We start from the raw sequence: 12812 nt of genomic DNA, 5'->3' as shown, positions 1-12812 counted from the left end.
ATGCATGCCTTGCTTAAAGATAAATTTTAGTAATATCTGAGTTTTTGATACTTGATCTAATCTTCTCCATCTTCATATTATAGCATTTAAATAGTTTGAATTCCTTTATATAGTTAAGATACTTATTATACCTTATATCTCTACTTTTGAGATTGCTATTATTAGGTACCCAAAATTGAATCTAATCATTAAAGAGAGATTTACATGATTTTCTGGAAAGTGTTCTACTTTGCTTTGAATTTTGTTATTTTTCAACTTCACTGAAAACCTAGAAGATTTGATAGTTCTCATCATTGTAATAAGGTCCCAAACATAGATTTCTTACATTATTGGAATAGGGATGAGAGGTTTGTATATCTCAAATCTGTCTGGTCTCTAACACTGTCCCAGTGAATTTGAATTAGTACTTATTTATCGTATTATTCATTCAGTTAATTTATTCTCCAGTAGCCACTGTTGCATTCTTCAAATTTAAGAGTCCTGAATTGGATACAAAGTAAACCTAAGGTTTATACCCTGCCCCCTAAAAACTAGGAAGTAGATACAAATGAAATACATAAATAGCAAAATAAAACTTTGAGATTATGGGCCCTAACAGTCAACATAGCCAGCAAGAATGACAGGCATCCAGAGGACAAGAGGAGAAATGGATCACTTGGGCAGTTGTGGCGAGTACTGAGGTTAGGTGGGACAAAGGGTAGGTGGGATTAAGGTAGGTGGGTGGGGAAGGAGAGGGTATCACAGATGCATGGAACACTATGAGTAAAGCATTGGAAAGAACTAAATCCATGGTCCGTGGAGACAAGGAGGCCTGAATGAAGCAGAAGACCTGTTAGAGCACAAGAATTTGAAGTTGGATAGGCAGCTGGGGTCAGGCGTTCCTCAGGGGCAGAGAGGCCCACCATACGAATAGCAACTTGACAGGTTGGAGAAATGTTCCTAACACACAGATGGCTTTTAAGCAGGGAAAAAAAAAAAAATCAAACCACAATATTTATCTGAGATTCTCTCTCTTCTCCTTATTCTGCATCCTGGGGATATCTCTCTCTATAAGACTCTAGCTCCACCAGGTTATACACTTAAACACAAAGCAAAACAAATATTGCCTGATAAAAATAAAATTCATGTACCCAAATATTAAGAGTTACCATAATATTAAGAGTTACAGATTGCTAACTATATGCCAGGCACTATGCTAAGTGCTTTGCATATTTCATCTAATCCTTACAACCACCCACGGTATTATCCACATTTTATAAATGAAAAGCCTGGATCTTAGTAAGTTGCCCAGTATCACAAGGACAGGCCAGGATTCAAGCCAAGGGCTACCTATCTCCAATTCCCATGCTTTTAAACTACCACACATGGTGCTAACCTTGAGAAAGTCTTCTCCTAAGGAGAGCACCACAGTCCTCCCTTTATTCCAGGAGGACGGGGAAGAAAGACAATACTGGGTATCAGGTTTTCCCCAGTCATTACTGAGTTACACCTAGTCAAACCAAGATTTTTCCATAGCCAAAAGGCCAGATGGAATTATTTCTTCCAACATTGCCCATCTCCCACCACCAAGATTCCCAGGCTTCTAAAAATAGTAGAGGACAAAGGCCTGAGGAACAGGGCTAGACCACTCGCTGGGGAAATTAAACAAGTCTAACAAACATGTAAGATAATCAGCACTTCCTGAATGAAATAAGATTTATTGGGGCCGGCCCCGTGGCTTAGCGGTTAAGTGCGCGTGCTCTGCGACTGGCGGCCCGGGGTTCGGATCCCGGGCGCGCACCGACGCACCGCTTCTCCGGCCATGCTGAGGCCGCGTTCCACATGCAGCAACTAGAAGGATGTGCAACTATGACATACAACTATCTACTGGGGCTTTGGGGGAAAAAAAAAGAGGAGGATTGGCAATAGATGTTAGCTCAGAGCCAGTCTTCCTCAGCAAAAAGAGGATTAGCACGGATGTTAGCTCAGGGCTGATCTGCCTTACAAAAAAAAAAAAAAAAAGGATTTATTGACCAGGGAAAATGATGAGTCAAGGGTACTAGCAGGAGACTTGCCATCTCTGTAAATGCTGCTCAGGCCCCAATCTTCCAGGAAGGACCCAACTGATGAGGCCTGAGTCATCTTGTTTCTTCTGGTCCCCGAACGGTAATAAAGTCTCCATTTTGTTCTCAAATTCATGCTCAGTAACAGAGGGACAAAAATCTTTCTCTCACCCTAAAGGTCCCAGCACAATAGATGGAAGCGTCCTTAAAAACAGGCACCGAACAAATGACATGGCATTATAGAGCTTTCTCCAGTAGTCAAGTCCTAGATGAAAGGCACCATTATTTAAGATCATTATAATTACAAATGATAATCTAACATCAATGCTAGGCTTGGCCTTCTATTATAATAATATAGGGATGCTATAAACTCTTTCATCCAATAATCTCAGCTTTTCAGAAACCATAAATAACAAAGCTTCAAGTGACATTGCCACCCGTTGCCTGCCAAGGTTAACTCAGAACCCGAGGAGAAAACTGACCAGCTCAAGCTGATTCACTCACGGCAGACCTCAAATGAAACTCCAGATTTCTACTCTTTCAACTTTGTGCCGATTTGAGGAACTTGCTCTCTGCCAAGGTGGAAGTCTCACTCATCGGAAGGACTCCTCCTTCCTAACAATTGTCCATAACTCAGTAGAAAAACCAAGATTGTTTAAAGTATACATAATAGACTAAAGAATAATAAAGATAACAGACTAATAATAATAATGATAATCATGGAGGGAGAAATTAGGCACAAAATGCTGCAGCCAGTATTGTCTTAAGGTGCTAATATTCATTATTCCTGAGTGATTCAAAATCACATAGAACAAAAGGCTTTTTTGCTTTGGGTATAAACAGAGAACATAACGATTTATTTATGTAGGCAATTTTGTTCCTCAAAAAGAGACCAAAAATGTTGCAATACCTACTTCAACTTTACTAAGAATATAACATATGCAAACGTGCTGAACTAGATATGTTCCCTAAAATAAGGTTCCTCGAAGAAGGGGTTCCAGACAAAAGACTCACAGTTAAGAACAATCCATCTTGGGGCCGGCCCGGTGGTGCAAGCGGTTAAGCACGCGTGTTCCGCTACAGCGGCCCGGAGTTCACCAGTTCGGATCCCAGGCGCGCACCAACACACCGCCTGTTATGCCGTGCTGTGGTGGCATCCCATATACAGTAGAGGAAGATGGCCATGGATGTTAGCCCAGGACCAAGCTTCCTCAGCAAAAAAAAAAAAAAAGAGGAGGATTGGCATCGGATGTTAGGTCAGGGCTGGTCTTCCTCACAAAAAAAAAAAAAAAAAGAACAATCCGTCTTCACGAAATCTTTCCTAACTATTTCGGTCCTCACTGACCTCCTTCCCCTCAACTCCTCCAGAATTTAGAGACTACACCACACACCCCAGCATTTCAATAGTTGTTGTCTTGTAGGATGCACTTGTTTCTTGTATGTTGTTCACATCATGTCAACTAGGAGGACAGAAGCCAAATCTTCCATTACTTCCCTATTTGCCATAGCAACTCAGACAGAGCTGACAATGTCCTAGATGCTCAGTAAAGCTTGCTACTCCTGGCTGGCAGGGCAAGCTGTCTTTTAAGCACTCTATATTAAACCTACATCCTCTCGTTTCATGATCACAAGACCCCTACAGAGGTAGCAAGGTCATTTACTATACATGATGAAGCAGTGGCTCATATTGGTTAAACAACTTCCCCAAAGCCAAACTGACAAATAATGAAAGAACTAGCTGCAAGCACCAGACTCTTCCTGAAAATTCTTCCCTGTACAAAAGACTATCAATATCTTCTCTCATAACATTCTGATCTTTAATAACCCTTCCCAACTGAACCTCCCTATGAGCAATTCAAGTCAGAAAATGCTTCCAAAACATTTTGGGGTTGCTCAGATATGGGAATATGGAGAGAATTTTTTAAAGCTCATAATCTATATTTAGTCAGTGGTAGAGCACTGTTACAACTCCCCTCACCAGAGCCTACAAAGACTTGCCACTCTATCTCCTTTGGTTTACTGGTTTATTTCTGGAAGTAGCTATTTTATACAGAAAATGACAAAGATTTTTAACCATAACAGGTTAAGAAAGATTGCTGGCTCATTGATTCTGAGAAAATGAATTTTAAAATTAAGTGATTTGCTTGAAGTCACACAAATTAGACCCTTCTGAGCCATCCCTGACTCCTCTCTCTCTCTCCATTTTGGTCAACATATCATGTTGTGCCACCTTGGCACTACTGACATTGTGGACTGGGTAATTCTTTGTTGGGGGGGCTGTTGTGTGCACTGTAGGACGTTTAGCAGTATCACTGGCCTATACCCACTAGATGCCAGTATTACCCCCCTCCTTGTGACAACCACCAATGTCTCCAGACACTGCTGAAAGTCACCTGGGAATAATCACCCCTGGTTAAGAACCACTGCTCTAGACCCATGGTCTCCAAACAGAGGTACACAAAACAATCCAGAGAAATAGAAAGAAAATATGAAAATATGAGACTCTCTATTTATATTAATTTTCATCTTAAAAAATAAGATTTTATCTTCATTAATATTTCATATACGGCCCAACACTAGTGCTCCCATTCAGTCCATATGTCAGTCACGTGTCTCATACAAATCTGATGGAATCCTGAGGGAAGACTGGAAGCTCCATTGCACAGGCTGAGATGTACTGAGATGTACTGCAGTTCATGTGCTTGGTTAAGTGGATTTACTGATTACATTTGTTTTAAATGAATTAACCCTCATAAAATAAACAAGGGGCTTAAAAAGATTCCTGCAAAGAAACCTTGGATGAAAGATAACACAAACACAGATGAACAGGAGAATGGGAAAGCCTCACTCTCTTCCTGGTATACTCTTCATTAGTCACATTACAATGTAGAAACAATCACAATCCAATAAGATGTGACAAGACAGTTACCAAAACCTTATTGAGATTATTTAAAATACAGACTTGCATCCACTAACTAAACGACGAACTTCATTTTAAGTATATGCTGTGCCTTTAGATATTAGCTAATGATAGCAGGACACAAATATAACTTATAAATAAGCAAGCATAGATATGTGAAGGAATTGCATGTTTTTTTAACTGATAGTGCTTATCTATCCAAAAAGTTTAGAGACTATTGCTCTAAACCAACACCGCCCAACAGAACTTTCTGTGATGATGAAATATTCTCTATCTGTGCTGTCCAAAACTGTAGGCACTAGCCACATGTGGCTATTAAGCAACTGAAATGTGGCTAGTGCATTTGAAGAATTAAATTTTTATTTTATTTTAGATGATTTAAATTTAAATAGCCATACGTGGCTAATGGCTACTTTATTAGACAGCACAGCCCTGAACCACTAATAGATTACTGCTATCACAAAACATGCAGCTCCCAGCAGGCACGGTACTTTCCTGCTTTTGTGTCTTTGGCCATGTTATACTCTCTGCCTAGAATATTCTCTCAACCTCGTCCATTTAGTAATAAATTCTTTTTTTTTTTTGCTGGGGAAGATTCACCCTGAGCTAACATCTGTGCCAATCTTCCTCTATTTTGTATGTGGGTCGCTGCCACAGCATGGCCACCGATGAGTGGTGTAGGTCCTTGCCCCAGAACCAAACCCAGGCTGCCGAAGCAGAGCATGCTGAACTTAACCACTAGGACACAGGGCTGGTCCCCATAAATTCTTATTTTTGAAGACATACCTCAAATATCCCCTTTCTTTAGCTTTCCCTGACTACCCTTCACCCTACAAATTAATTGCTCCCCCATGACTGTTCCCCTAGCCCTTTTACATCCCTCCATCACAGAGTGCTTGGTGCTGTTTGCTCATGTGCCTTCAGCTCTATGATTGTGAGTTCCTCAAGGCAGAGCCATGTCTTATTTATCACTGCATGATGTCCAGAACATAGTGAGTTCTCAGCAACGGTTACTGCATATAGCAATGAATGAACCAACAAACCTCAATCTCCCAATTTATACTGCAGGGCTCCTTCCACCACACCAAAAGATGGCTTCAGAAAAGCAGACTGAAGGCTACTCTTTGCTGCCTCACAGTGCTAGATGCTACTTCACTAGATAATACCCTTTCTATTATTATCATTGTTTGGCTCTTTCAAATGCAGATGTCAGTTATTTCTTAAGCAGGCTCAGAAAGCATTTATTCTTCGAAGAGTACAAGATGAAGGTAGACGATGGTGTTAGTCCCCTTTCTGAAATGTCAACTTTCAAATACTGCAAGTTAAAATGACTGTTCTGATGAAGTAATATTTTTTCATGTGTACTTTATTAATATTTATCAAGCTTTTCCTGTGTACTCTAGATGCAGTTTTAGCTACTGAGGTACAAGTATATGCCTCCCCCCATCCCTCCCACTCAAAATGCATGTGAAACTGTTTCTCCCTCTTCATCATCTCTCATTAAACGAGCGTGACTTTGTTAGAAAGACTAAAGGAAAGGCTTTGACCATGCAATTGCTTATTCTGGATTTCATTTCTGAATTCTAGATTTGGCTATATTTAGCAAAGCTATAACCGTCATCATGCCTGAAGCCAGGAAGAAGACACCATTCACAAACCACCCCCTGAAAATCTGCAGTTGCCACTAAAAAATCAGACTTCTCAGCAGGCAAAGACATCTGAAGTGGGAGGGATCAAATTGGTGTTTGCGTCAAGAGAAGACCTCAGGTGCTTATAACTAACCCTCCTCGCCTGGCACTAAAGCTCTCCATAACCTTACTTCCTTTTCTTTTCTCTCCAACACACCTTCCGCTCTGGTCAAACATCCTCATTATCTCCCCTGTCCACTCCTTTCTAACACTGGTCATCTCACTCCCCCACCTGCTTCTCCCTCAAGCTTCTTGCTCCTCTTCAAACCTTCAGGATCACTCCTTCTGCAGACACCAGCCACTATCTTGCCCCATGATTAGCATAGGGCTGAGGCATAGAGGGAGCAGTGCATACTGGATAGCTATTCCATAGTTACTCAAAAGGCCCAGGGCCACTGAAGAAAGTAAGCAGCAAGCACAACCAGGGAGCAAATGTAAAAGAATTTCCTTCTACTATTCCATGTCTTTCTCTCCTTGATTCTGCAAGGTAAACTTGTACTAACCAAAATGATAACACTAGACTAGTCAGTATTCCTGGAACTCATCTTTCTGTTTCACCACTCCACACTTTTGCATATGCTATTCTCTGTGCTTGGAAGGCCTTGGGTAACCCCCATCTGGAACATCTGCTGGGCAATTTCCATTATTGTTCAAATCACACTCCATCTGTAAACCTCACCCCCAGGCCCTTTCTCTTTATCATCTCATAATATCTTTTTACCACCTACTATACACCAACGGCCATGCTAAGTGCTGGACACTTATCTTAGGGTTTGTTGGTCTACGAGCTCCTTAGGAGCCAAGCCCAAGTACCATTCATCTTAGTAGCTCTGGAACCTCATACAGTACCTGCCACAAAGAAAGCACTAACAAAACTTTCACTAAATGAATATATGCATGCATCATATTGACACCACCAGAACGTTATAATTGTATGCCATATATATATATATGTTTGGTTGTGTTTTTTTTTTTTGATATTGCCTTATTTATTTATTCATCCATTCAACAAATACATTTTAACATTTACCATGTCCCAGAAACTATTTAGGGGGTTGGGGTACCTCAGTGAATAAATCAATCATAGATATCTGTTCCCTTATAAAGCTTACATTTCCGTGTAGGTAAGATAAACAATACATAAAATAAATAAGTAAATTAGAGATTTCCACTTCAGGCCATGATAGAGCAAGGGTTGGTTTTTTTAGGTGGTTTCACACACATTTTTAAGCCTCACTACCTTACACTGTAGGTAAGAGAAATTGTCAAAGTTTACTGATATGGGGACTTATTCAGTAGTTCTCATTAGCCCTAGACCTGGATTCCTTTAGCGTAGGTGAGAAAACTGTTCTGAAGGGCCACCTCGTCCACCTTATACAGAACCAATGCAGTTCTGGAATGTTGTCTTGGACACAGCAGGTATTCAACCAACATTTATTTATTGTTTAAAGTGTAGATGTAAGGCTTCATAGCTAAGGAGGTATGATAAAAGCACAGCTTCTTAGTCTTTCTTTGAGCATTGCTCCAATTTTCCTATTGAGTTCATTCTGGAAGCTTAAACCAAATCTTCCTTTGACATCACATGCCCATTACCTCAGACATGATTTAGCATCTCATCATGGCACCTTCACTGAGGAAGCTAGAGAGAAGGTATCCTCCCCTACACCCAATCTAGAGATAGCCGTATCCCTCTGAATTCACGACTTAGAGCCTTCACTTCCCCCAGACAAACAAGCCCCCTGCTGGACCAGTTAGTGAAACTAGGCAAGCAGGGCCGATGCTGCTGATGGAGAGATGGCAGCCCAGGCATTCTCCTGTCTTACTCTAGCACTTCCTCCTTGGGTTCTTGCAATTCCTCACTAGAATGCATAGACCAATACCCACATTAGAGAAAAAGGGATGATCAGCGGGATGTGGCAGTAACAGGGTCTGTGTTTGAAGCCCACTACACCACCCCTCTCTGAACTGCCTGGCCACTGCCCTGGGCACTTCATGCACAACTCTCATCATCCTTAGACAACTCTGGCTGGGACTGGTGGCTAGGTCAGCACAGGGGGACTCAAAGAGAGGAGGGTCCGGGAAGGAGCACGGCTACCAAGAACATCAGTTGACCCTTTAAGGAGCTGGCGAGGACCCGGCAAAGAACATCAGGCTCTGTCCACTCACAATGGGGGAAAGGGATTGCTGCAGCCAAACTAGCATTCACATTGCCCCCTAAACACTCCTCCTTAACTATATATACATAGATGATGTGAAGTTGCTGGTAAATAATGGCTACCATTTACTGAACACCTGAAAAATGTTAAATAATTTATATTCATTGCCTCATTTAATCTTCAAGACCACTCCATAGGACAGTGGTTCTCAAACTTTAGCTTGCGTCAGAATCTCTCCAGGAACTTGGTAAAGCCCGACACTCATGGTTTACCCAGTGAAGCCTGAGAATTTGCATTTCTAACAAGCTCCCAGGTGATACTGATGCTCCTGATTCAGGCTCCACACTTTGAGAACCATTGCCACAGGGAAACAGAGATTCAAGTGAGGTTTAAAATGTCTTATCCAAGGTTTCACAGCTAGTGAAGAACAGGTCCAGAATTTGAACCTGGATCTGCCTGACTCTACAGAAACTGCTAATAACCATGCTACTATATATGTGAATGTTTGCCTCATCTTCCCAAATTTACTGCCAGCTCCTTAAAGGCAGACATCACACTTTAGACCTCCCTATATTCTCTCAGAACCTAGTAGTGCCTTTGGACTTCGTAGGTGCTACATAAATACTTTGTATACTGGCTCCCATATAGCTACATACTTCTAAGAGCCACAAATTCAAACTCAATTACAGTCAAAGAACATAAAGAGGAGAACATTGCCAGACCCAGTTTTCCATAAGACTTGCTCTCTCTTGCTCTGTCCAAGCTGTCACCACACCACGATAACTCTTACTCATTCTTCAGTCAGTCACTTCCTGCAGATTCTTGGTTCTCTAAAATTTGGGGCCATTGCACCCTAAGCTTATGTCCATAACAGCACAAATCACTCTATTCTAACTGGCTGTTTTCCATCTCTCAAAGCAGTTTGGAAACTCCAACATCTAGTTTTGTATAATATCCCCAGAGCCTAGCACAGTGCCTGGCAATTCATGGACACTCCATAACTGTTTGTTGAATGAACAAATAAATGAATGAATGCAGAGCAGCAAGCCCTAAGTTCCACTTAAAAATATCATAATGTATGATGTGCAGTTCTCAGGGATGAATTCTGGGGAAGAGGAGGGCAGCCTAGACAAAACAAAGACCAATTTTGCCTTTTCTTTTCCCCACCACTCAGACTCTGAGTGGAAGCACCGCTAGGGTAGCACCATCTATAATGAGACAATCTCCTAGCTGAACAAAATGCTCCTAGACTATAAGGTCAGCAGAGGCCATTCAGGAGCTCTGCACCCCCTCATTCCTCCTAATTTCTGTCTCACACACTCCTTCTCCATTTCTCCATCCCACTGCAGTCAAGGGCTTTGGCACAGGGATGAAAGAGACAGATCAGACTCAAGGGTGCGGATCTGGCAGCGGGCACAGGAGCATCTCCCATCCTGCACCAAAGCCCACAAAAAAAGATCCAGAGGGACAGTGACTCAGGCCCCGGATTAAGTCCAGCTAGAACAGTACTGAGAATGGAAAAGAGCAACAATTTCACAAGGACATTAACTGTCAGATCTTTTTAAAAACAGTGTTTTTAAAGTAAAGGCTTCAACCCTAGCCCCAGAAAACTGGGCCCAGCTGAATCCAGTGCTTACACAAGCTGAGAGCCAAACACAGATTCTTCCTCCTCCCAACCCGCCCGCCTGCAACACTCACCATGACAGGCACTTCCCAGGCCCAGGTCAGGAAGGACCCTTGCTTCAACCTTAGCTTGCAAAAAGGCTCCTTCCTCAGCTAATAAACTGTTCGCCCACCACCACGTTGCAGTAATAGAGGCCTCCCTCTTCCCCCATCCCCTCTCAGCCGATAACACAACCTACAGCACGTTGGCCCCATCCAATTAGTTTGAATAGCGTCATGCAAAGGAAATTGCTGCTTTTATTAAAAATAAAAGCACACTAGGCAGGCAATGGGCTGTGAAAAGTATGAGTCTGGCATAATTATGAAGGTCGAAGTTAAGGTTACCAAAAGAGACATGCAAAGATTTCCAAAAAAGCCTGGCAGATAAAGATATATATCTACATATCAATAGGTATACAGATGAACACACACATAGGGAATTTACACAGTAGAGCTAAATAACATCCTCTCCGACAAAGGAAAAGCAAAAATCAAATGCCACTCTCAAGTAATTCTTTTGGCTAAAAAAAAAAATATAATAAAAACTAAAACAAGAGGAAGAGGGGCCTACTAGACTGACTTCAAAACAACCACATTCATTTCACGTAATTTCTGTTATCTTAGCTACATCCTGGGGACCTGATTACAGTTGGGTCAGGAAACGAACCTGGTCAAATCTACCAAGAGCCTTGGCTCTTAGAAAACCACATTCCCATTCTCTGAAAATTCTCTCTTCCTTCCAATGCCTGTTCATGGGAGTGGGAAAGTTGAGTAGAAGCAGAAATCCCTCTCTCTTCTGAAAGGTCCTCCAACCCCACCCTTCAGCCCTCATATCAATATTTCAAGTTTGGAAAGGACGACAAGCCCACTACCCTACCTTCGATGTGAAGCTTTACACTTTCACACATACGTTTTCTCGTCTGATCCTCATAATTCGGTGAGGCAAACAAGAATTGGCTTGTCAATGTTTTTTTTCAATAAAAGGCCACCGAGGTATACAATTTCCAGCAACCACCCCCAACCCCATAAGCCCTGTCACTTTCAAATCTCAGTTTTAATTTCTCAAGGACAATGATTCACAGGGCAAGAGAAGGGGGAAGGGAGGGTCAACTGGTCAAAACCCATTCACACATTGGACAACTAGAAACCAGAGTCTTGCTGCATCAGCACAAGATTTTAATTTACGGCGCACTGAAAGAGTTCCACCGTACCTTCCGCCAACACCTCGTCCACAGTGACCTGCTGTCGCCCAATGCCAAAGACCCTTCCGATGTAGCCACTGCCCAGGCCCGAGGTGCTGCCCCCTCCTCCGCTGGAGCCAGAGCCCAGGCCAGAGCAGCCCTGCTCTCGCCGGGAGTCGAAAAACTTCTTCATCTTGCGAATAGGAAGCAGTAAAGCAAAATACCAACGGTTTCTAGATTTTTTTTCTTTTCTTTTCTTTTCTTTTTTAAAGAAAACAAGAGATCCAAGGATTTCTTCTCCGATTTCAGCGCGGAGAGGAGCCACCCGAATCCGGCCGTGGGGGTGGGGGCAGAGGGAGGATGCCTATAGGAATATGCGTGTCAATCGCGCGGCGGTCCCCTCCTCCTCAAGAGAGCGATTCGTGTAAGTTTAAACCTGTGATGACAGAGGACGAGAGAGAGGATGAATCAGTAACACACTTAAAAATTCAACTGCTGAGTCCAAGGGGAAGCAAAAGCCATCATCCTGGGGAAACGCTTCATGCATTTTCTTAGCAAGAAAAACCTTAGGGCTGAAAACTCGTCCCTGGCCCCAGAACCCGGGATCCCGTGCCCGGAGCTCGGAAAAAGGAGGGATTCGGGCCGCCTCAGGCAGCGCCAACCCAGCCGGGCACTGCCTCCCCCTCCTCCCCGGTCTCCCCGCCGCCCCGCGAGGCAGCATCCCGGCGGCACCCACTTGAGACGGCTCGGCGGCCGGCGCCCAGCTACCAGCCCCGCAACATTGTCACGGCCGCCGGGCCGGCCTGCGACGCGAGACGAGGCGGTGCTGCAGCGAGAGCCGGGGCCGCGTTCGGCACCCGCCAGCCAGCCAGCTGATCCCCGGAGCGCCCGGCGGAGACTGACCCGCCGCCCCTCCCCCGCGCGCGCTCCCGCCCGGCTCCATCCACCCAACCAGGAAGTGAACCGCCGCCGGAAGTGCCTCTGGGGGCGGCGCGGCCAGGGGCTTGGGGACCTCCTGTAGCCGCTGCTCTGTCGCGACAGATTGGAAGGAATCGTCTGAGAGAAAGGGAACGGGGAAAGGGGGGGGGTTCTCAATGCTCGGAGAGTTTTGGAAAAGAACGTTCATGTAACCCGACCCGCAGGGCACTATGGGAAGGGTAGTT

At 43.6% G+C, this 12812-nt stretch overlaps 1 protein-coding gene across 9 annotated transcripts in view; it reads right to left on the bottom strand.

Moving 5' to 3' along the window:
• The window catches only part of AAK1 (AP2 associated kinase 1), a 165705-nt gene extending 153182 nt beyond the window's left edge, over window positions 1-12523 (bottom strand). For all 9 annotated transcript variants that reach the window (XM_058551033.1, XM_058551035.1, XM_058551037.1 and 6 more), the window contains exons 1-2: window positions 12386-12523; window positions 11680-12085 (exon numbers count right to left, since the gene is read on the bottom strand). In XM_058551033.1, coding sequence (XP_058407016.1) covers window positions 11680-11842 — 163 coding nt within the window. In that variant the 5' untranslated portion in view covers window positions 11843-12085; window positions 12386-12523. The remainder of the gene's footprint in view (window positions 1-11679; window positions 12086-12385) is intronic.
• Between the last annotated feature and the right edge of the window lie 289 nt (window positions 12524-12812).

Source organism: Diceros bicornis, chromosome 12 (assembly GCF_020826845.1).
Source record: "Diceros bicornis minor isolate mBicDic1 chromosome 12, mDicBic1.mat.cur, whole genome shotgun sequence".
Taxonomy (NCBI): domain Eukaryota; kingdom Metazoa; phylum Chordata; class Mammalia; order Perissodactyla; family Rhinocerotidae; genus Diceros; species Diceros bicornis.
This window is presented reverse-complemented; position numbering and strand designations above follow the sequence as displayed.